At 38.3% G+C, this 24,048-nt stretch overlaps 1 protein-coding gene across 6 annotated transcripts in view; it reads left to right on the top strand.

Moving 5' to 3' along the window:
• LOC149217678 (thiamine biosynthetic bifunctional enzyme TH1, chloroplastic-like) overlaps positions 1–24,048 on the top strand; it is a 132,270-nt gene that overhangs the window by 47,124 nt on the left and 61,098 nt on the right. For 5 of the 6 annotated variants that reach the window (XM_089393034.1, XM_089393033.1, XM_089393031.1 and 2 more), the window contains 4 exons: positions 6,299–6,621; positions 6,922–6,996; positions 7,696–7,771; positions 7,854–7,929. In XM_089393034.1, the coding sequence (XP_089249160.1) occupies positions 6,445–6,621; positions 6,922–6,996; positions 7,696–7,771; positions 7,854–7,929 (404 nt within the window). In that variant the 5' untranslated portion in view covers positions 6,299–6,444. The remainder of the gene's footprint in view (positions 1–6,298; positions 6,622–6,921; positions 6,997–7,695; positions 7,772–7,853; positions 7,930–24,048) is intronic. The other variant, XM_089393035.1, reaches the window with a different exon arrangement.

The following is a 24,048-nucleotide window of genomic DNA, read 5'->3' as shown; positions in this document are numbered from 1 at the left end:
CTTAATGTTTGCAAACAAGGTGCTTCTTCCTTGGAACCTAAAATCCCTGTGGTTGATACATGTAGACCTCTTCCTCCAAATATCTATTGAGTAAGGCACTCTTCACATCCATCTAATAAACCTTCTAGCCAAACTATGTTGCCATGGCTAGAACTAATCTGATGGTGGTCATCTTTGTTATAGGAGTGAGTTCTCCTCCTAGTTAATGCGTTCTCACTAAGAGAACCCTTTTGCAACCAATCATGCATTTTACTTGCCAAGTGTACCATTTGCCTCAACTCTGATTTTTCATCAAACTATCATGTTCAATTGCCATGGCCTTCTCCCATTCTGGTCTCCCTTTTCCTCCTTAAACACCTGTGGCTATATACTTCCTGAACATTGGCCATTAGAGAAAAGTTGATCTTATTAGTTTTCTTGCTCTTGTTTCTCTATGATTTTCCCTCGATCATTTCATCTATCCAAACATCTTTAGTGGCGTTGTGCTACCACTTTGGTCTGTTCTTGGGATCTTCCTATTGAAGATGTCACCCATGATCTACGCAATCTGTACCTATATAGATATCATCAAAATTAGATCTTGGAATGTTCTCAGGTTGATAATTCTCCCTCCTTTCAGGTGGAGCTACTTGGAGCTTGATACTTGAATCCTTAGCCTACAATAGGTTATTGTTTTGTGATTTTGATCTTTTGAACAAGTCTAGGAAGTTCTAGATTCCTCATCAACTACAACATCTCTATTAAAGGTCAACTGATTGGTGTAGACATCAACTAATTTGTAGGTTTTATGACCACAACTTTGCGCTGTGATCACTAGTTTCTTGCACTTTGGGTCTAACTTGATTCTCTTCTCATATGGAATCCAGGCATAAGTAGTAGAACAAAAGAACTTGAGATGACTTGCTCTAGGCTTTCTCCCAGACCATCTGTCATTTGGAGCCAGCTACTTCTTCGCCATTGTTGGATATCTATTTAGTAGGTATACTGCTGTGAACATTGCCTTAGTGCAAAACTTGTTTGGAACACATTTGTTCAGTATCATACACTTGGCATGCTTTGTGATTGTGCAATGTCACCTCTCAACCACTCCATTTCTCTTTGGAGTGTAGGGTGTAGTGAATTATCTTTTAATCCCATGTTTAGCATAAAAGTTATTTAATTCTTTGGAACATAATTCATCATCATGATTAAATCTTAGGGTGGTAATGTGACAATTTTACTCTTTTCTACTAAGGCTTTGAACTTTTAAAACTCATTAAACACATCATATTTTATTTTAAAAAAATACACCAACAACTTCCTATTGTAGTCATTAACAAAAAGGAAGAAATACCTGGCATGGGTGATGGATGTTGTGTTCATTGGTCCACAAATGTCTACATGAACCAACTGAAGGATTGTCTTCTGTCTCCAGGCTTGTCCTTCATCAAATGCTATGTTGCTTACCTAATTGGAAAACTCTGCACATGCCTTGAATCTGCTACTGAATATTAGGAATTCTTTCGACCAGATTCTTTTGAGCCAACTAAGAGAGTTAGGTCAAATTAAGGTGCCCATACCATTGATGCCAAAGTGTAGTGATGTTTTATGCACCCACCCTTGGCTACTAGTGTATGCTCCTTGACTTGTCCAATATTGACCAATTTGAATAGTCCATCATCCTCCACACCAAGAGCAATAGTCTTCTTGGTCCCCTAGTCAACTATATACCATTTGTGATTACTAAAGTTGACACCTAGATGGGGTCAACGCCTCATAATCTAAATCATTGAATGTAGATTTAGCTCCATACTTGGCACATAGTACACACTGAGGAAAATCAACGTATTTTCTCTAGAGGAAATATGCACACTCCCTTTGTCAACTATTGCACATAGGGACTGACAATAATTAAGCTAAAGTGCCATTATTGATGGAAAGTATTGGTTGAACAATCAAAGGTAAAAGTGCAACATTTTCCTCTTTTATTATCGATGGGTTATGAAGGACAAAGTTGATGGTTTTAAAATAGTAGTCTTAGGTTATTTTGATGTGAGGCGTGCTTCTTAATGTCTTGAGTTGGTTCATAGTGATATCTATGGGTATATGACCACTTGTTTTCTTTAGGGAGCTAAGTGTTTCACCACTGGGATCTTTTCTATTGCTTCTTACAAATGATTTGCTTATAGATGATTCTCAATTTATTTTATAAGATCTCTCTCCTTCACATTATAATGTTGATAGTCCTCTAATGACCAAGGAGATTGATGTAAATGATGAGGACCTTATTGATGACTTGTTTGGATCCTGTCTTGCGAAAGCCTCTTCTTCTATACCTCTACTAGTGGCCATCTTCACTAGCTTGTTTGTTAGGCCAGGCGAGTAACTCCACGAACGAATTGATTTTTGCATTAAGAGAAAACATGGATATATACAAGGAGAGGGAGACTATTGGGATTCATCTTCCAATTTCCTTTATTTTTCTATTTACAATATTTACATGAATTTCCCAATCCTTTAGGATTAGGTGTCAACATTACCCCCCTTAATCTGAAGGGATGTTGGTGAGTCCAAGCATCATTCTGAATCTTTCAAACTTTTATCTTCCAAGCGCTTTGGTGAAGATGTTTGCAATATACTCATTTGTGGAACAATGCCGTAGATGGATAGTCTTGGCCTCAACATGATGTTGAATCAGATGATACTTTGTATTAATGTGCTTGGTTCGATCATGGAACTTTGGGTTCTTGGCCAACTTTATTGCAAAAGTGTTGTCAATCAAAAGAGGAGTTGAATGCACTTGTTTCTCCTGCAAATCTTTCAGAATTTTCCTGAGCCACACAATTTCCTTCGTTGCTTTAGCTGTTGCCACATATTTTGTCTCAGTTGTGGAATCTGTTGGAACTGACTGTTTGTGTGACCTCTAGGAGACATCTCCTGATCCAAGACTCATAACATAACCTGAAGTAGATACTCCAGTTTCTTTATCTCCATCAAAATCTGAATCAGAGTATCCAATCAAGCTGAAGTCATCCACCTGTGTATACTTGAGTCCAAAGTATTGTGTTCCCTTCAAGTACTTTAAAATTCTTTTTGCAATGGACCAGTGACCCTCACAAGGCTTTTGCGTAAACCTAAAGAGGATTCCAACAACAAATGAAATGTCAGGTTTGGTAGTAGGCTGGTAGTTGAGACTTCTTACAAGCTGTCTATACTTCATTGCATCCTCAAATTCGTTTCCTTCAGTGGATGAACTTTAAATTTTGTTCCATTGGAGTAGTCAAAGGATTGCACTCAACCATGCAAAACCTGTTCAATAGATCTCTAATGTACTTCTTCTAAGAGGGGATATAAAGTTCGGATGTTGGGTTACTTCAATACCAAGATAGTAGTGAACATATCCCAAATCTGTCATTTCAAAACCTTTCCTCAGTTCTTTCTTTATGGATGCAATGTAATTCTCATTGTTCCCTGTCATTAGAAGATCATCTACATACACCACAAGTTATATGGCTGTTTTGCCAACTTTCTTGACAAACATAGTTGCATCATCAAGATCATATTGTTTGAAATTGAGTTTCAAAAGATGCTCAGTCAATTTCTCGTACCAGGGTCGCAGTGCTTGCTTGAAGCCATACATGGATTTGACAAGCTTGCATACTTTGTGCTCATGACCCTTCACAACAAATCCCTCTGGTTGGGACATAAAAACATTCTCTTTCAGATCTCTATTCAAGAAAGCAATTTTTACATCCATTTGATGGAATTTCTAATCGTTCCGCGCTGCCAAGGCAAATAGAGTCCTGATGGTAGCCCATTTTGCTCTGGGGGCAAAAGTCTCCTCATAATCGACCCCTTCCTTCTTGTCAAGTGAGCCATCTGCTTTATACTTGTTCTTGTTCTTGGCCTCTAGGCCTGAGCCGCAGACCTAATTCGGCCTTTTGCCCTCTCTTCTAGCCATTTATTAGACCCTTGCTTGCGTCTTTCCCTCACTGTTGGTGAATATTTGATTTTTTGAGCTAATTCTTGTTGGTTTTGCATAGAAATTGGGTCACATATTTGTGTTTTCAGGTGCCATAAACATTGGAAAAGATTTTGACAAGTGGGCTAGTTCTTTCAAGGCCCCAAGGCCTAAGGGTTTGGCCTCTAAACCCTCTCTTACTCATTGTTTCGCTACAACAGCCATATTTTTTCCTAAACAGTGATATAGTTCATCCTATGTTGCATGAGTTTCTGGAACGTGGGAACGTTGGGAAATTGGGTACGGGTTTCGAGAATGGCCAGAGGTTTCCCCAAAATTTATAGGAAATGACTAATCGGGAGCGGTAATATTATATAATAAAAAAATTAAAAATTAAAAAATTAAAAATATTTTTTTAATTATATAATTTACATAATAATCAAAATTAATATTGATTCAAAATATTCAAATATTAAAATCAATTTAAATATATAAATAATAAATATATAATCTCTCTTATATATATATATATATTCTCTGGGTGTCTCTCTCCCTGAGTCTCTCCCTTTTATATATATAAAATGTCAAGTTCATTATCAGTTCTCTAACATGTTTCTCTAGTTATTCTTACGAGAAAAAAAAACTCTAATGTTTAAGCATTGAATGCCACATACAATATACACACTCATTATCAGTTCTCTGACATGTTTCTCTAGTTATTCTTACGAGAAAAGACAACTCTAATGTTTAAGCATTGACTGCCACATACAATATGCACACACAATCTTTTGCGATATATATACGTAAACAACAAAAGAAATACTCATCAGCTTCATATCCTAGATATCGCCCTTACGTCGAGGTGCCACACGCTTCCTTAACCCATCAAGAGATTGCTCCAGTTTCTCAATTAAGGATATCGGTGTTAAGGATGTTTTTGGCCTTTCTTCCTGCAAAGGTTTCAACATAGGCTCATGTTTTGTGGGAAGTTCAGCATATTTCTCTACAGGCTTTGTATTCCCCAACCCTAGGGAACGCTGGAACTCCAAAAAAAACAGTCTTCAAAGCTCCCGGAACTTTCCCAAGCTCCCATTGAAGCTCCTGCTGAAAAGGTAATGTTCCCATACAGTTCCAAAGCTTCCGGGAGTGTGGGAACCATTGGAATGGGTTTCCCACCTCTCGGGAGCGGTTTTCGTGTAACAGAGAGTTCATTTAATTGCCACAAAAATCGCTTACACATTGCTAAATACATTGATAAGTTGATTAGGCAATTTTTGGCATTTTGTTTGAATGAAATTTCAAGTTTTGGTGACTGTCATCTCTGCATACTGATGTCTTATAACACTAAAAATTTCATCATAGGAGGATTAAAGTACTTAAGATCTGGGTTAGCAAATTTATTTTGGTACTTGGGTTCTCATTGCTCACATTTGGCTAGTGTATGCTTATCATTTTGTATTTAAAAAACCCCAAATTAAAAGTTACATACTGCTGTCATCACATTGGAATACAAGTTGCATAAGTGTTTTCATTGCCTTCCATCTGTTATTTGTAACTAGCATTGATGACATTGAGCTTCTAAGCTAAATTGCCGTTTTTTGTTGTTGTTGTTCAAGAGCACTGACATTCTTGTTGTTGTGAGTTGATTAAAGCTTCATAAGATCACATCCGGCTCACCCTTCAGAGCACTTGATCTAATGACCTTGTATCCCTAAGTGAAATAATCTAAGAAGTTCATTAAATCTTGGTATCTTGTCAATTGGCCTAAGTCACATTGCTTCTCTTTTGATATCTAATTGTGTTGATTATTCTAATTGGCATTGGAAACTTGGTGAATAAGTGCTCTCATATTGTCATTCTTGCTTGGTGAATGATAAATCTACATTGGCATTGCAATTCTAAGTGTTCTAATCTGATTGAGCATATCTTGAATGATTGAATAATAATGGCATTGCAATATCTTGGAAGCTTCTAATTGTGTATGAACATTGATAGCCTTGTGGTGATAGTCATTGCATCTTATATTAATAATCATTGGCTAAATTGTTCTAAATGATCTAATCATCATTGGGCAAGTGAATACCTATTGTGGATCTTTGATATATTGGTGATCTTTCCTTTTAAAAGCATATATATTACTTGAGAAATTGTATCGTAGCTCTTTGGCATCTTTTTCTAAGAGCATATTTTGATTGTCTCATTTGGTTTGTCTCTCGTATCTTGTTGCACTCGAAGAATTTGGAACACATTCTTGTTGTATCTTGTTGTTGGCACTTGAAGAATTGAATTTGAAATGATATTGAGAAGATGATTTGTGCTAAGTTTGATTAATACTTATTTATGGCTCTGCTCTGTCAGGGAGTTATGGATATGCTTATACTGTAGAAACTGTCAATCAAAATAGTTCAAGGCAGAACATGATCTCATTATTTCGGATGCCACCAAGTTCCATGAGCGTGTCAGTCAGTTGAAAGACCTTAAAGTGCAGTTATAACTCATCAAATATGATGACGGGGGAGAAAAGTGAGAGAAGTAAGGTTCCACATGTGCTCACTGTTGCTGGTTCAGATTCAGGAGCAGGTGCAGGAATCCAAGCTGACATGAAGGTGTGTGGTGCCCTTGGTGTTTACTGTTCCACTGTCATAACTGCTGTCACAGCTCAAAACACTGTTGGAGTACAAGTGAGTTCCTTTTTCTTTTTATTCTCCTTGACATGGTTTATTGAATTAAATTGTGTTGGTCAGTATACATGGTATTTTTTCCTGTATACTTTTGGTTTCCATTTCTTGGTAGTTTTTGGCATTGGCCAATGATTGTGATGTATTTTTCAATAATAAATAGTTAATGCTCAAGTTGTTTTAGTAGGAACAATGTGATTGCCTTTTTTGGGGGTTAAAAGACCTGTCTTTTCCCTTTGGGGTATGTAAAATATGTAAAGGCCTCTTTAGGTAACATTTATTTGCTTCTTTGTCTGGTTGAAGGGTGTTCATCTAGTGCCAGACGGTTTTGTTTATGAACAGCTGAGATCTGTGTTATCCGACATGGAAGTCAATGTGGTAAGATGCAATGTTAAGATACCTTATTTTTTTCTCCTTTACAGCTGGCAAATCTTGCTTCCTTCTTTTCCACTCGATGATGAATTTATACAATGACCAAATATTTCAAAGCTATAAAAACTTATTAGTTTTAGACTCTGGTTTTCCACGAGAAGCAGATTAATGAAATTTCTATTATCTGTCAACGGGATGGGTGTTGATCATCCTTTAGAACAATGCCCACAGAAATTCAGGCATTGTAAGCTAAGATCCCTCTGTCATTTCAATCTATGGCGTCAAATATAGGTATTGATCATCCTTTAAAACAATGCCTACAGAAATGCAGGCATTGTAAGACAAGACCCCTATGTCATTTCCATCTGAATTATGGCTTCAAAAATATCTGGTACACAGAGCCTATGCTGTTCCTGGATTCTTATACTTGTTTCGTTGTAGTAAACCTCAAGGAGATGAATTCACACCCTGTTATTGGTGAATGCCAATCCTCTATCATTAGACTGAAACTTACTATTTGATATATTTGCACTATTGTATCTTCTAAGTACTCTTGAAGACAGAAATGAACCCTTATGCTAAGATGATTCTGTGGTCAATCCAGGGCATGACTATTTTGGTATTGCAAAGTATGGCTTGAACTTTCTGGTATTGATAGAGTACATAGAATTACAATCTTATGTATTGTGTTTGAAACAAATGTAGGTAAAGACAGGCATGCTCCCTTCTACAGACATTATTCAAGTCTTATGCAGAAGCCTGAGGGAGTATCCAGTGCAAGGTACTATGTTTTAAGTTGGAATTATTTCGATGATGTCAACATGTGTTTGTAAATGTTATACAACTCATCCTTTGATGTACAGCATTAGTGGTTGACCCAGTTATGATTTCAACAAGTGGAGATGTGTTGGCAAGTCCTACTATTCTTGATGCACTTAGGTATGGAGTTAATTTTCAAAATTGCCCTCCAGTTATGTTTCTAAAGTTATTCTTTTGTCATTCTATAATTGAACCATTTGCAAAGTCATTAAGAAAGCATTGTCTTTGTGATTGTAACAGACTTATGCTCAGTTAAATTGTTGCATAACTGTATTTATAAACAATGAACATAGACAAATGCTTATTGATCTAGCAGATTTATTAATGGAATGATGAAGATTATACAACAAACAAAAATAGTTTCATCCATTTTAATTGCGTGAAAGTTTTAGAAAACTGATTTTGGTTTTCATCATATGAAGGATATGAGTTCAATCTCATTTTTTGAACTGTTAATTGCATTCCAACTATATATATATATATTTATATATATCCCAACAAGATGCTTCTGATTACCACATGCGCACGCGCGCGCACACACACACACACACATATATTTTCCAACAAGATGCTTCTGATTACCACAGTGTAGCAAACCTGTCCTCCCGATTTTGGGAGCATTACAATGGAATGTAGCCAGGTTAGAACACTCTTGAAAGATCCCTTTGGCTGAGAACCCACGGTTGGGGGGAATCTATTTTCAATTTCCACCTGTACATGTGCCCAGCTGTGTGAAACAGATTGCTTATGGGTGAGATGGCCCACGTGGGGTAAAATGTGTCTCAGGAGGATTTGAACAGTAGTGGGTGGGTATGAAACACCCCCGCTTTACAATCTAACCAAGACCCAGTTGAAATTCAACTGCATTTTAGTTATGTATATTTATGAATTTTCAGCATTATCACTTTCAAAGTTTGCTTAATAGTTGTCTCAGATTGAGACACTTGTATCAACAATAATGTGTGAAATCGAGACTATTGTATGAAGAATGATCTCTCAGACTAAAACTTGTTTACGTGACTGTTGTGTTGAGTCAAAGATTTCTTGAATAAGTGATTCGTTCAGTGAGAAATATTGCATAGTAAAAATTTGGTTTCAAGTTTTTTCTTGGCTTTGTAATGCCCCAATTTTAATAAATGGAAATTCTCTCTCTCTCTCTCTCTATATATATATAATACAAATTACATACAAAAATGGAATATAGATATAAAGATTAAAATTTTGTTAGAAATCAGAACAATGATACAAATTCAATCATGCAACTAGTTACTACTTACTAGTACTACATCAATGATGATCAAATGGCAAACACACTAGAAATTAGAACCATAAACTGCAGTTTTCTTATTAAGTAATCAAAATCAAATGGTATTGCATAGGTACTGAGTCACTGATACTACAGGTGGGAATGCCAATAGAAAATACAAGATAGGGTAGATACTAGAACCGTGGATGGAAGAATCTCATAGCTCATGATTGCCAATAGTCCTCCTCTATTTTAGAATCATCAAAATTAGTATCACTGCCATCACTGTCTCGTCCTCCTCCTATATATCCAATCCAATCTTTGCATTTTCTGGTGTGGAGGATTACTCGTCAAGAGGATCACCATCATCAAAAGTGACCAACTCTAGCACTGGTTCATTAAGGTCCAAGTTGGCTAATGCTAACTCAACTTCACTTTCCAATCCCATATCATCAAGAAACACATCCCACATCTTTGTCTTTCCTTCAAACACTCCTCCCTCTACGTGTAAAGAAGATGGAGGTTGGTGTGCACATACGCCATTGTCTTTTCCTTCGACTGCTCAAGCCTACTCTTCTTCAAAATGTACAAATTTCCATGTGTGCTCCAATTCCTCTTGCAATATGACGCAGTGAAAACACGTTAGGAGCCCAATAGCATCTCCTATGCAATGGAGGCACCTTATGTTTGAATCTCGGTTCATATAAAATCCCAAACAAAAACTCCAATCAAACGCGTGACCTTTGCTCTATTGTGGATAGAGTCAATCATTGAACAAACAAAATACACCCATGCAGTGGAAAAATCCCTTCCGATGCCTTCACACCCTGATATATGATTATACATATAAAATTCACCAAAACCTGCACACACACTCCTACTTCATGTTCGGTCTGAGCACAATTATTCAGGGATCTCAACTACTTGGGATTCAAACTTGTGGACCCCACTGTGAGGTTGACCGGGGGGGGGGGGTCGAGGTTTAAATGCACAACACAAAAATTCACCAATAGGCTTGACTAACTCGACCTTGTTTTGTTTGGCCGGGTCCATGGTTGGAGTTCGTGATGGTCGGGGCTACTCAATTGTTCTTGTTTTCAATGAATGACTGTGGAGGCCGACTTCTCCTTTGACTTGAGTAATTCTTCCCCTTAGCCCTCACCTGGTTACTAAGTCTATTCAACTATAGAGAATTGACATAGATTATTTATGCTACCTACCATTCCGCTTGGCCATAAACCTCACAATCCACACCTTTTATCAATTTAACCATGCCCAAAACAATCAACGGATTTTACAGACGAAGACTAGTGATTCCATTCTTCGACAATGAACAAACCCCAACCCAACTCAAAACCTGCACTCCTTGCGGAAAAACCCCCTTGAGATCCTTAGCATTGGTTAACACGAATCTTATATAACGAGTCCACATGCCCATACTTCGAACTTCCTGCCTATACTCGACTAGTGGGAGGTTGGGAATTAACCATTGCAACATCAGATATGCATTTGGCCCAACTACACTAACTGAGGTCTGGCCGACTAGCCCATGTGAGTTAGGGGTTCAGAGCTAATCGGGGGTCAGCCCCTCCTTTTGTGCACTCGCTTAACTTTAAGCTCGAAGGCTTGATTAAGTGGCATTGAGGTTCGTCCCAACTCCTTATAAGCCTTCATGGACCCTCAAAACTTCACCTTAAGTTAGGAGTTTTGTGCTCGCTCCCCTGTTTTACGACCAAGCCTTAACATCAAATATTTTAGATTCTCTTCGCCTTGACGCCTAGGCTCACCTTGAATTCGAACTGTTGAGAAATGTAACTAGTATCTGTCTTCATAGTTGTATTTGGGTCATGATGTAATACAATTGTCAAAAAGAACGAAAATAAATTTATTTATAAGGATGGGTTTCATCCTTTATTTATTTTATTTCTAGTTCAAAGCACCTATTGTGTGCTTCTGGGGTTTGTGTTATGGGTCATTGTCAATGTCATTATGATCTCGACCCTTCTTGGGCTTATTGTGTCAAAGAAACAAAATTATTTTATGTGATTTGGTCATGCAATACTCCTCCACCAAGTTGGCCTGCCCTTCTCTTCATGTCGGCCTTATAGAGGAGCTTCAAACCACTATAAATAGAAGTGCTACTCGACCTATTTGGGTATCCAACTAAGATGACTTCGATCTACAACTCCATAAGTGTAGTGCCCTAATTTCGAATTTACAGCAACCATATAAATACACATAAAATTTGAAAACAATAATGCATAAAACTGTAAGCTGCACCTACCTGAACTGCTGGCGGACTTCCGATTCTGTTACTGAACTGGCGATCCTGAACTGCTGACTGATTTGATTCAATTTCGAGATGGCCAATACCACCCGACCAGACAGAGCAACCTGGTTGCTCAATCCAGAGAAGCTCTCCACAGAGGCTCTCTGTCCCTCCGTGCCCAGAACTCAGATCACTTAAGCTCTTCCACTGATAAGTCCTTCATCCCGGTTTCCTGCTGATGAATCTATCTCTCTGGTTTTTCCCCCCCACTTCAGGTTCAGGCCTTGCTATTTAATCACTGGTCTGGCGGTGGCCGCCCTCCCACTTGCAGCCACCGCCTTCCTCGCATTGAAGGCTCTGGGATATTTTTTCACTGACTTCTGCGTTCAGCAATAAGTACCCAGCTGCTTCGGACGCGCTTTTATTAATGGGCTGGGGTGACTCATAGGTAGGTTATTGTATAGAATATCATGAATCAATTTATTGACCTTAGCATATACACCTTTCATAATCTGTAAAGTTTTAATTTACTTACTTTATAACATTCCTTTCTATAATGTCTCATTTATACTTTATAACATCGTATATAAAATCTCATTTATACTTTATAGCATTATATATAAAGTTTTATTTATACTTTATCACATTTATACTTTATACAAGTTAGATATATATATACATATTTTATAAAATTCAATTACATGTTTTGTAATATTAATATATATATATATATATTATAAGGTTAAGTTATATATTTTATAAAATTTAAACTTATATATGTTTTAAATTTAAATTATATATATAACTTATCATACTTATAGTTTTAAATTCCCACATAATTGGTTTTATTATAGAGTTTAAAACTTTATAAAATGGATTAATTTAGCAGGGTTGTTACATACATTCCCCCTTCTGAAAACTTCGTCCCGAAGTTAGAGCTTTAGGTTCAAGGTTTTAACGGACATGCCCTTTTCTATCCAGGTCCCCAAGCTATTCAAACTCATCCTATCCTTCCTAATCTCTTCTGCTCCCATCCTATCCATCCTCTACTAGAGTATGCCATGGCGTCAATTTACTGACCTAGCCATTCATAACACGAAGGTAACAGCGTCGGCTATACCGACCTGATTCCCAGTAGGCATCCGGCAGTCATCATCACACGTCTAGGGGAGCGTGACTCGCACAGTCCTCCCATGACTCCAGGTTTCGGAGGATAAACGGTGGGTAACACCTCCACCCCTCCAGTAGTATCAGGGCTACTACCCTATCATAGAATCACTTTGAGCTTTAACTGATCTGAGTTCTGTCATCACGTGGTCATCTCGAAAATTGGATCAATTATCTGCAATCATAGTTTATCTGCAAGTTTATCTGCAATCTTACACTTACCCAGCATTTGTAAAATGTGCATCAGCATGTTCGAAATAACTTATGTACTATCTACATATGATACTATAGCATAACAGAATTTTGTTATTTTCTATGCATGTATTCTGACTTTTCTATAGGATGTATTCACTTCCTGTCTTTTATTTCAGTTGCTCATTTTGACATGCATAAAATAAAACAGATTTATATTGTTTCAATTTCTACCAGAAGTAAGATCATTTGACGGTCTTATCTTTACTTCAACATTTATAATTTAGTAATATAATCACATATATTGTTTTGGTATCCATGTACCAGCAGGAATTAAACACATATTATTTTGGTATCCACGTACCAGCAGGAATTTAAACATATATTATGCCGCAAAGTTTCATGTTTATCACTAATCATTCAAATGTTTTTGGTTCTCTGACAGAGGTGAAGTAAATATATACTAAACATAGTGTAAAGTTCTTCAAAATGGACATAAACTAGGGTATCTCTGACATATGTCTTCTGTATTTTCCCAAGTCGCTGATCCAGGACTATACTTGTCCCACTGGACCTTAACTTGGTCCACCAGGCGGTTCCTCAGCTGTCGGACTCTACGTTCCAGTATACGTAACGGTTCGACCGTTATGACTCCCTCGTCCGATACCTGCAATTCTTTCCACTGGATGTTATGAGATAGATCAGCTACATAATGTCGTAACACAGAAACATGAAATACATTATGAATTCTATGCAGGTGAGGTGGCAGGGCAAGACGATAGGCAACAGGTCCAACTCTTTCCACGATTTTAAACGGTCCTATAAATCGGGGTGACAGCTTTGTCCCTTTTCCGAATCGAATAGTACTTTTATTTGGCTTGATGCGGACGAAGACCTGGTCCCCTACTTCATACCTCCTATCAGATCGGTGAGCATCAGCATAACTCTTTTGTCTATCCTGTGCTTCCTTTAATCGCTGTCTAATCTGTCTGACCTGCGCTTCCATTTCATGGATTAATTCTGGTCCTATTATCACTCGATCTTCTAACCTGTCCCAACTTAACGGTGTTCTGCACGGTCTGCCATATAAAGCTTCAAATGGAGGCATCCCAATCGAACTGTGGTAACTGTTGTTGTATGCGAATTCAACCAAGGGTAAATACTTTTCCCAGTGGGATTGCTGATCCATTACATACATCCGCAACATGTCTTCAAGTACTTGATTTACTCTTTCAGTCTGCCCATCAGTCTCAGGATGGTAAGCCGTGCTTAAATTTAGCTGAGTACCTAAGGCTGTCTGCATGCACGTCCAGAATCTGGAAGTGAATCGCGAATCTCTATCGGATATAATCTTCTTAGGTACTCCATGAAATCTGATAATTTCGTTTATGAATACTCGAGCTACGTCAGCAACATCATAAGTATTTCTTACCGGAATAAAATGGGCGCTTTTTGTTAATTTATCCACCACTACCAGAATGGCATTGTGTTTTTGAGAAGTAAGAGGTAGTCCAGTGATAAAATCCATAGAGATGGTCTCCCATTTAGACATAGGTATGTCGTGGGGTTGTAAGAGACCCGCTGGGTGACAATGATCTGCCTTTACTTGCTGACATTCCATACATTTTGCAACAAATTGAGCGATATCACGCTTCATGCCTGCCCAAAAGAAGAGTTTCTTGGTATCCGCATACATTTTCCCTACTCCAGGATGAGCACAATATACGGCTTTGTGAGCTTCCCTGAGGATGGTATCTCGAAGATCTTTATCATCAGGGATGTACATCCTTCCATGGAATCGCAAGATCCCATCGCTTTCTAATTCATAACCCTCGAACTTAGATTCTTTTGCCTTAATCCCCTCAAGACTTGCCCTCACCTTTAAATACCAACTGTCTTTTATAAGACGATCCAGTACTCGTTGTCTTAAGTCCACTTTAATGGGTATGAGAGAAAATATCCGGGGTCTCCTGCTTAAGGCATCGGCTACTACATTTTCTTTTCCCTTAATATATGATATTCCGAAGTCATATTCACTTAGGAATTCACTCCATCGCCTTTGCCTGGCATTTAAGTCTCTTTGGGTGAACAAATATTGTAGACTTTGATGGTCGCTTTTAAGTGTAAAATTTCGTCCCACCAGATAGTGTCTCCAGATCTTTAAAGCTAGCATTACAGCGGCCAACTCTAAGTCGTGAGTGGCATAGAGTTCTTCATGAGGCTTTAGCTTTCTGGAAGCATAAGCTATCACTCCCTTATCCTGCATCAATACTGCACCCAGCCCTTGCTTGGATGCATCAGTACATACTGTAAAGTCTTTGCCCATATCAGGGACTCTTAGGATTGGTGCACTGGTGAGTAGTCTTTTGAGTTCAGAGAATGCATTATTACATTCCTCGGTCCACTCATACTTAACACCTTTACGCTGGAGGGTTGTGATTGGCTTCGCGATTTTGGAGAATCCCTCCACAAATCTCCGGTAATAACCTGCTAAGCCCATAAAGCTTCGTATCTCATGTGCATTTTTCGGTATTGGCCAGTCCATGATCGCTTTTACCTTCTCAGGATCTACTGAAATCCCTTCACCTGATATGATGTGACCCAAATAATGAATCTTTTCCTGAAAGAAGGAACACTTGGACAGTTTTCCGTATAACTGACGTTCTCTAAGGCAGGACAGTACTAACCGCAAATGCCCTTTATGCTCTTCTTCATTCTTGGAATAGATGAGAATATCATCTAAAAAGACTTGTACAAATTTATCAAGATACTGACGGAAAACACTGTTCATAAGATTCATGAATACGGCTGGCGCATTTGTTAACCCAAATGGTACCACAGTAAATTCATAGTGCCCAAAACGTGTCCGGAATGCTGTCTTAGAGATATCATTTTCAGAAATCCTTAGCTGATGATACCCTGATCGAAGATCAATTTTTGAAAAGACAGAAGCCCCTTTCATTTGATCGAAAAGATCATCGATTCGCGGCATAGGGTATTGATTCTTTACTGTAGCTCGATTCAAGTCCTGATAGTCTATGCATAATCTTAAGGATCCATCTTTCTTCTTCATAAAAATTACAGGAGCGCCCCAAGGTGAGGTACTGGGCCGAATAAGCCCTATATCGAGTAGTTCCTTCAACTGGATTTGCAATTCCTGAAGTTCTGGAGCTGTCATTCTATAAGGTGTTTTAGAGATCGGTTGGGTACCTGGCTTTAATTCAATAGTGAGATCCAATTCTCTTACCGGGGGTAATCCAGGTAGTTCTTTTGGAAATACATCCGGGAACTCGGCTAGCACCGGATATTGTTCTAAGGATGGTCCCTTTTCCTGGCTTACTTCGTGAATTGCATAAGCCTGACAACCCTTTCTTAAACAACGCTTCACCTGCATTGCCGAAATGTAGCGCAAAGAAATTTCTCTCTTAATTCCTTGAATTTGGATTACTTCTCCCTCATCATTTAAGCCCAAAATCCTTTTCCCATAACAATCTACCCACGCTTGGTGAGCTTCCAGCCAGTCCATACCTATGATAAGATCATACGTCCCTAGGGCTGTGACATAGACTTTTAGTTTAGTCGAACAGACCCCTAGGTCAATTTTGCATTGATCCACACTCAAGCCCACGGTTTGGAGTTCTCCTGAGGCCATTTCCACTTGGTGGAAATCATTTTGTCTACGAGCTGCCAGCCCACATTTGTTTAATGCATATGACGAAATGAAACTATCTGTGGCACCAGTATCAAATAAGATTTTGAGTTTTACACCATTGATAATACCTGAAGATTCCACTACAGTGGATTGATGGGCTGCTTGGTCGTGGTTGACTACTGCATGAATCCTATGATTACTTCGCTTGGCTGATATCGGCTCCCTCCCAGTGCTTTGCAATATGTCCGATGACGCTTCTGGGCAGTTACGCTGGAAATGCGGCCCCCCACATCCCCAACAATTGAGCTGCGCTGATCCTCTTGAATCGAGGTGTGAATTTCTAGAGAACGAGCCGCGTCCTCCCATGTTGGTTCCTCTCGCACCCCTTCCTCTACCGGTAGTCCCTCGCGGTGCCCATGGTCTGGTGCTGGACGATTCCGCAGCTATAGTGTTTACAGCCATGGGAACTCTTGTCCCCATACTTGGGGTAAACCTGTTACCGTAAGGTGGCCTCGAGCTACCTCCTCTGAAAAAGTTCCGGGGAGCCTTCCCTGGAAGTCCTGATTGTAAAGGCCCTGCTGGCCCTATATCCTTTTTGATTCCAAGGTGTTCTTCTGCATAACGGCTACATTCGACTGCCTCGGCTACCGATGATGGTTTCCACATACTTACCAAGGCTCTGATGCGAGGGTTTAACCCAAATATGAAGCGTTCAGCTTGACGTTCATCAGAGTCTAAGTAGGGAATGTATTTTACCAGCTCCATAAACCTTATTTCGTACTCTTCCACCGTTTTACTTCCCTGAATTAGTGTATGAAAGGCTCTGGCTTGCTGCTGTTGAAAGTATGGAGGTAAATACTTCGCGCGGAACCTTTCCTCAAACAGATCCCAAGGAACGTTGTCTGATGTAAGGTGTAGCTGCTTTTCCAGGTTTCCCCACCAAATCAGGGCACTTTCCTTTAGTTGAAACACGGCAATTTTTGTTTTTGCTGAAGGCGAATATTCTCTTAACCTAAAGCACCGTTCATCCCCTCCAACCATGCCTCAGCGCGTTCACCAGCTCGACCTCCCAAAAATTCTGGGAGTCTAATTTTCTGAAGCTCTCTAGAGATGTCTTCTCTTGATCCTTTGGGCTCCAAATTATGTGGTTCCGCTGAACTGGTGGCTACATGCTGAAATTCCTCTTTGTTTTTAGCCTTAGTTGATTCCTTTAATGTTTCCAACAAGGCCTCCAAAGAGTTCATTATCACAGTCAACTCTGGCGTTGGAGCGTTTGATGTTGACGGTTGCCTTGGTGGTGACGAGGGTGAGGGGGATGGCGATGGTGACGGTGGTGACATTAATGGTGATGATGCTGCCTGGTCACGTTGTCGTCGCTCATACGTCTTTACCATCGTAATGGTCCCTGAACACAAATAAAATGTATATATATAAAAAAAATTTGAGGCGGATAACCAAATTTTAACACACCAATTTCTTTGCAACTTCACATTTAAAACGGGTATAGTTTTGCTATTTTTACCCGCTAGGCGGATCTTACTGGTACCGAGGTCAAGGAGGGTGGCCACGCGACCTCCTTGTCCTAATGCAGGGTTTTCTAAAAATGAATAATGCAGAAGTGCATGGTTATTAGCCCCTAAGGTAAGACATCCAAAGTTTATTTACCTAATAACATCCCCAGAACGAAAACGTTAGCTTTTCGTTTACAATGTACATCGGTAACATAACTGTCATACCTCAACCTGACTATAACATTTAAGGGGGTCATCCGTATCCATACCCCGAATAAATTACAAGGGTATGGATTAAATCTTTAGCTTGTATGATTACCAGCATTGACAACTTTGGCAATAAATTGCAAGCAGTTTGCTATTGGTTCTAACATGCCGGTGCCTCCACTGATTGGAGCATGTATTAGCTAATTGAAATTCCAAAAGTCAGAAGTAATCAACTCAGAAGTAGTTCTTCCTTCAGGTGATGGAAGTGTGCTAACTTATGGTTTCCTGCCATGACAAAAACCTAAGGGCAGAATGTCACACCCTTATACAGGTGAGCACTGATTTTAATGCTTGCACAGATCAACGCTACAGTTGCTCTGGGCAGAGGAATTTGAGGTACTTTTATAGCACATTAAAATATATTATTTCACAACAGTTTGATATATATATATTAATATTAAGCGCCTAATGAGTGATATGAGCTGGCCATGGATTAAAACATGAACCACTATTATAACATATAGTTTTTAATGGCTACCATTATGCATACTCAATTTAATTGCTGAACTTAATTTATTTAAGTATATGGCACTCTTAGCATTACACAGTCACAATCTCGGCATGATTGTGACCTCACAGTTATACATTTTGGCATTCTAGACACAGTCAAGATCTTGGTGAAAATAGCAGTCATGATCTTGTTCTTTTATGAAGACAAGGTCCTGATCCTTATCTCGGTGTAGCTATCATAAAGACCACATTGTTATGATCTCAATAAAGGTACAACAATGGTGACCTCAATGAAGGTACAACAGGGATGATTTCAGTGAAGGTGCAGCAGTGGTGTAACTGTGATGGAAACTGACTTGTAAGAGGAGGCTTAGATTTATTTAAAAGTTTAACTGTCTTTCATGAAAAGAACGAATAATCTAGGGCATGCAGTTAAGGAGTTAACAACATTTCTCTCTGATGGAGAGCACAGGCAGTGAACCTTTAAACAGAGGACAGCTGCTTGCTTGCGTGCATTGTTTCTTTCTTTGAGCAGAGGATATGATTTGTGGATAGTTTATTTCTCTTGGTTAGAGTTTTACAGCTATGGACTATGATTTTCCAATAATGAACAGAGTTTTGCATTTCTAACTCCTAACTTAGTAACTAAAATAATATTGCCTACTGAAATATTAAGTATAAATCATAATTATCATGACTGGGCATGTCTATATCACATGATCCATACATTGTACTTTATATATGGCAGTGCTACATGACTGCACATCATCACTGCACCTATACACTATATCTATTTTCACAGTGCACACAGATACTTCTGTAACACTGAATTAACTTCAACATCTACATTTGTATATGTGTGCACAGAATAAACACGCATGTACACACACGTGTTATGAACTTATGTGTATGCCTATGTCTGACTGTAAACAGTGCAGGGCTAGCCATCCATCCCTGTAGGTTAAAATTGATGTATTAACTTTACGTAAGTAATATAAACATAGTCATATTCTTATACAAACACCAGTTTATTCAATTATTTTCATTGAAATTCAAATTTAGCTCAATACATTCACAACAGCACATCATATTGAACATCACGCATCATGAAGGTCAGCAGATATTTAATGTAGACGGCTCCTCTATGTCTTGGAGGGGGCATGGATAGATGACCAAATTTATAGACATGTAAATACAATTATGTTGAAGGAAATAGAGAAAGCTGAAAGTCAATATATAGAGATTTACCACGCATATAAAATAGACATAGATAACCACTGGAGAATCGATTGTGAAAAGCACTAAGGATAGATCTAAGGTTATTGCCCTGACAGCGGCATTATAGTTTTGGGTTTTGTGGAGTTCGGATGGGCCTGACGCCATGTTACTTTTATATATCCTAGCAACTTAATTTAGTGAATTTGCAGCAATAAAAGAAACTGAAATTGTAACCGTCAAATACGTTCACCAACCAACTGCGTATTATACCCTAGCATGCACAACGGCAAAATAAACCTGAAGACAGTCACACGATAAGACACAGTGGTACTGGAGATACCCGATATCCTTTTATTTATCCCCAATTTGGAAAACCTATAATGCGCGTGTTATTTGGAAATGGTTGTTTGGCTGTTGGTGTAAAGTCCCACCTGGGCACACAAGACCCGCGTTCGATCCCCAATTTAGACATAAATTCCTTCTGGCGTGTATTATATATATATATATATATATATATATATATATATATATTATATATATATATATATATATATATATATATTATATATATATATATAATATAATAATATTATAATATTATTATATTATAATATTATTATAATATAATAATATTATATTATAATATTAAATATATATATATATATATATATATTTTTTTTTTTTTCTTTTTGACGATGACGAGTCTGATGCGCTTAATCTTGATGCGAAATTGAGGCATTTGTCTGAGAGAAAACGAACGCCGGTTTCTGAGCTTCCGTAATGGCCGCTGCTTCTTCGAATTTGGACGGCGATATTGTGGTCTTGGAGGTTCGATCTCCCGAAGCCCGCTTCGATGGTAGCGCCGATATAGAAAGGCGAATTTCATACGAAGAGCACTTGCCATTGCACATATATTGAATCGTACATTGATAATGCCTGCACTGTGGTGCCGTTTAGATAGACTTTGGTATGGACATCAGGGATTTGCCAGGAACTAAAACAAGACAGCCTTTTCTATGCCCTTTGGACCATGTTTTGAGGTAAATATAATGCTGGAAAGACAATCTGAACCGATGGCTGTGTTATGAACAGTGATAGAGAACAACCTTATATATATATATTTTTTTCTTTTTGACGATGACGAGTCTGATGCGCTTAATCTTGATGCGAAATTGAGGCATTTGTCTGAGAGAAAACGAACGCCGGTTTCTGAGCTTCCGTAATGGCCGCTTCTTCTTCGAATTTGGACGGCGATATTGTGGTCTTGGAGGTTCGATCTCCCGAAGCCCGCTTCGATGGTAGCGCCGATATAGAAAGGCGAATTTCATACGAAGAGCACTTGCCATTGCACATATATTGAATCGTACATTGATAATGCCTGCACTGTGGTGCCGTTTAGATAGACTTTGGTATGGACATCAGGGATTTGCCAGGAACTAAAACAAGACAGCCTTTTCTATGCCCTTTGGACCATGTTTTGAGGTAAATATAATGCTGGAAAGACAATCTGAACCGATGGCTGTGTTATGAACAGTGATAGAGAACAACCTGAAATTGTCAGATTGCCCAGAAACAGGTAGCTAATAGAGAGGCGAATTTCAGAAATCGATGCGTGGAATTTACAGAACGTGGAACTTTTCATTCTGCCAGAAAACGATAGAATCGATGCCAGATACGGGTTTGTGAGGACCGTGATGAGAAATTGCAAGGATTTGAGATTTCAGGAGCGTGTTTTTTTTTACAGGTGTAGGCCAATAAGGTGCCGCAGAGTTTAAAACTGCGCTCTGATACCATGTGTAGTGCCCTAATTTCGAATTTACAGCAACCATATAAATACACATAAAATTTGAAAACAATAATGCATAAAACTGTAAGCTGCACCTACCTGAACTGCTAGCGGACTTCCGATTCTGTTACTGAACTGGCGATCCTGAACTGCTGACTGATTTGATTCAATTGCGAGATGGCCAATACCACCCGACCAGACAGAGCAACCTGGTTGCTCAATCCAGAGAAGCTCTCCACAGAGGCTCTCTGTCCCTCCGTGCCCAGAACTCAGATCACTTAAGCTCTTCCACTGATAAGTCCTTCATCCCGGTTTCCTGCTGATGAATCTATCTCTCTGGTTTTTCCCCCCACTTCAGGTTCAGGCCTTGCTATTTAATCACTGGTCTGGCGGTGGCCGCCCTCCCAGTTGCAGCCACCGCCTTCCTCGCATTGAAGGCTCTGGGATATTTTTTCACTGACTTCTGCGTTCAGCAATAAGTACCTAGCTGCTTCGGACGCGCTTTTATTAATGGGATGGGGTGACTCATAGGTAGGTTATTGTATAGAATATCATGAATCAATTTATTGACCTTAGCATATACACCTTTCATAATCTGTAAAGTTTTAATTTACTTACTTTATAACATTCCTTTCTATAATGTCTCATTTATACTTTATAACATCGTATATAAAATCTCATTTATACTTTATAGCATTATATATAAAGTTTTATTTATACTTTATCATATTTATACTTTATACAAGTTAGATATATATATACATATTTTATAAAATTCAATTACATGTTTTGTAATATTAATATATATATATATATATATATATATATATATTATAAGGTTAAGTTATATATTTTATAAAATTTAAACTTATATATGTTTTAAATTTAAATTATATATATAACTTATCATACTTATAGTTTTAAATTCCCACATAATTGGTTTTATTATAGAGTTTAAAACTTTATAAAATGGATTAATTTAGCAGGGTTGTTACAATAAGGAAAAAGGAAGTGCGAATTACATAATGAAGAACCTATTTCGTAGCAAGAAGTGAAGAAAAGGCTAGCGAAGAAGACTAGAAACCTAGCGAAGAAGGAAAAGGTTTGAAACTTATAATTTTCTATCACACGTGTGAGAGGACTGAAGGACTATAGGGCTGAAGGTGCATGATTGTGATTGCAGGCCGAATTGCAGAGGGTTGAAGCCCTATTTGATCAGTTTGAGGGTTGACTTGAGTTGACTCCTTTTGGTAGATTTTGTCTTGTTTTGAAGAAAAATTCTTAAGGGTTGGCTTGGTGGATGGAGGAAAATCTTTGTCTTGGTTGTCTCATTTGATTTGGTTTGTGAATGAAGAGAAGAGAATCTTTTGGGTTTTCCCCTAGAGAGGGGTTTTGCCCTCGCTGAGAGCATACATCTTGTGTCCTTGATCTTCATGTTTATGGTTTTGATAGTTACTTGATGATAAGAAGATAAAAGAAAACATTAAAGAAGATAATAAGAAATACAAAGAAATCACAAGTAATTATCAAGATAAGAAAATCTTTCTACCTTTTGATTTTCTAACATGGTTTCAGTGCTAAGGTGAAGTAGAAGGGAAAAGGCAACTTGAAGATCTCTAGCTCTCATCATCTACTTGGAGTTGGCATATCGCTAAATCAATTTGATAGATCTTCTATGAAGAATTATGGGCTACTTCAATAGTATGGAACACAGTGAAGGATGATAGTAAAAGTTATGACATGCAAGATACATAACCTAGATAGAGATACTTAAGAGATGTGAGGTACATGACTAAAGTACTAAACAGTGATGTGAAATAAAGATTTGACAGTAAACATGATTGTGACCAGGGTTGCAGGAGGACCCTAGGAACGCGCTCCCTAAAAAAAATTTCGCTCCCTGCCAATTCAGGAGTGATAGAGGGAGCTATTGAAGATTGGAAACAAGAATTTGGCCCTAGTGTTGATATGCAGTTCATGGTAATGTTAAATTCTTAAAGTAAAAGTGACATTCTCCTTTATCTTTCATTTCATCATTTTACTTAAATTTTTAACATTACCATGAAATCACTGAGGATGCTTGAGAGTGGTTCCGACGTCATTGGATTTCATATGGAGAAATAAGAGTTTTAGATCTCACTCAAAATCTAGCAGACTTATCATTTTTTCAGGATTTCAGGATTGGGGGAATTGCAATGTTTCCATTGGATTTTGTCATGTACTAGGGTATGGAACTTGTATTTAATCAAGAGCACCAAGCCCTCTATGCAGGGGAGACTCCCAATAATCAAGAGCACCTAGGGTACTAGGGTAGGAACTTGTATTTAATTAGGAGCACCAAGGTCGTTTGACTATACAGGAGGAGACTCCCGATAAAGCACGAGACAAGAAATTAGAAATTTCTCTTGGCAAGAGGGTCAAGCAATAGATAATAGATTTACTTGTCCTTTCTAGTTTCTAGTACTTTTTATAACTATTGAC

The sequence above is a fragment of the Pinus tabuliformis genome, chromosome 1_1, assembly GCF_031772625.1.
Source record: "Pinus tabuliformis cultivar Carrire ecotype Pingquan chromosome 1_1, CPIR1, whole genome shotgun sequence".
Taxonomy (NCBI): Eukaryota; Viridiplantae; Streptophyta; class Pinopsida; order Pinales; family Pinaceae; genus Pinus; species Pinus tabuliformis.
The sequence above is the reverse complement of the archived record's forward strand: the minus strand, read 5'-3'. Positions and strand labels throughout refer to the sequence as shown.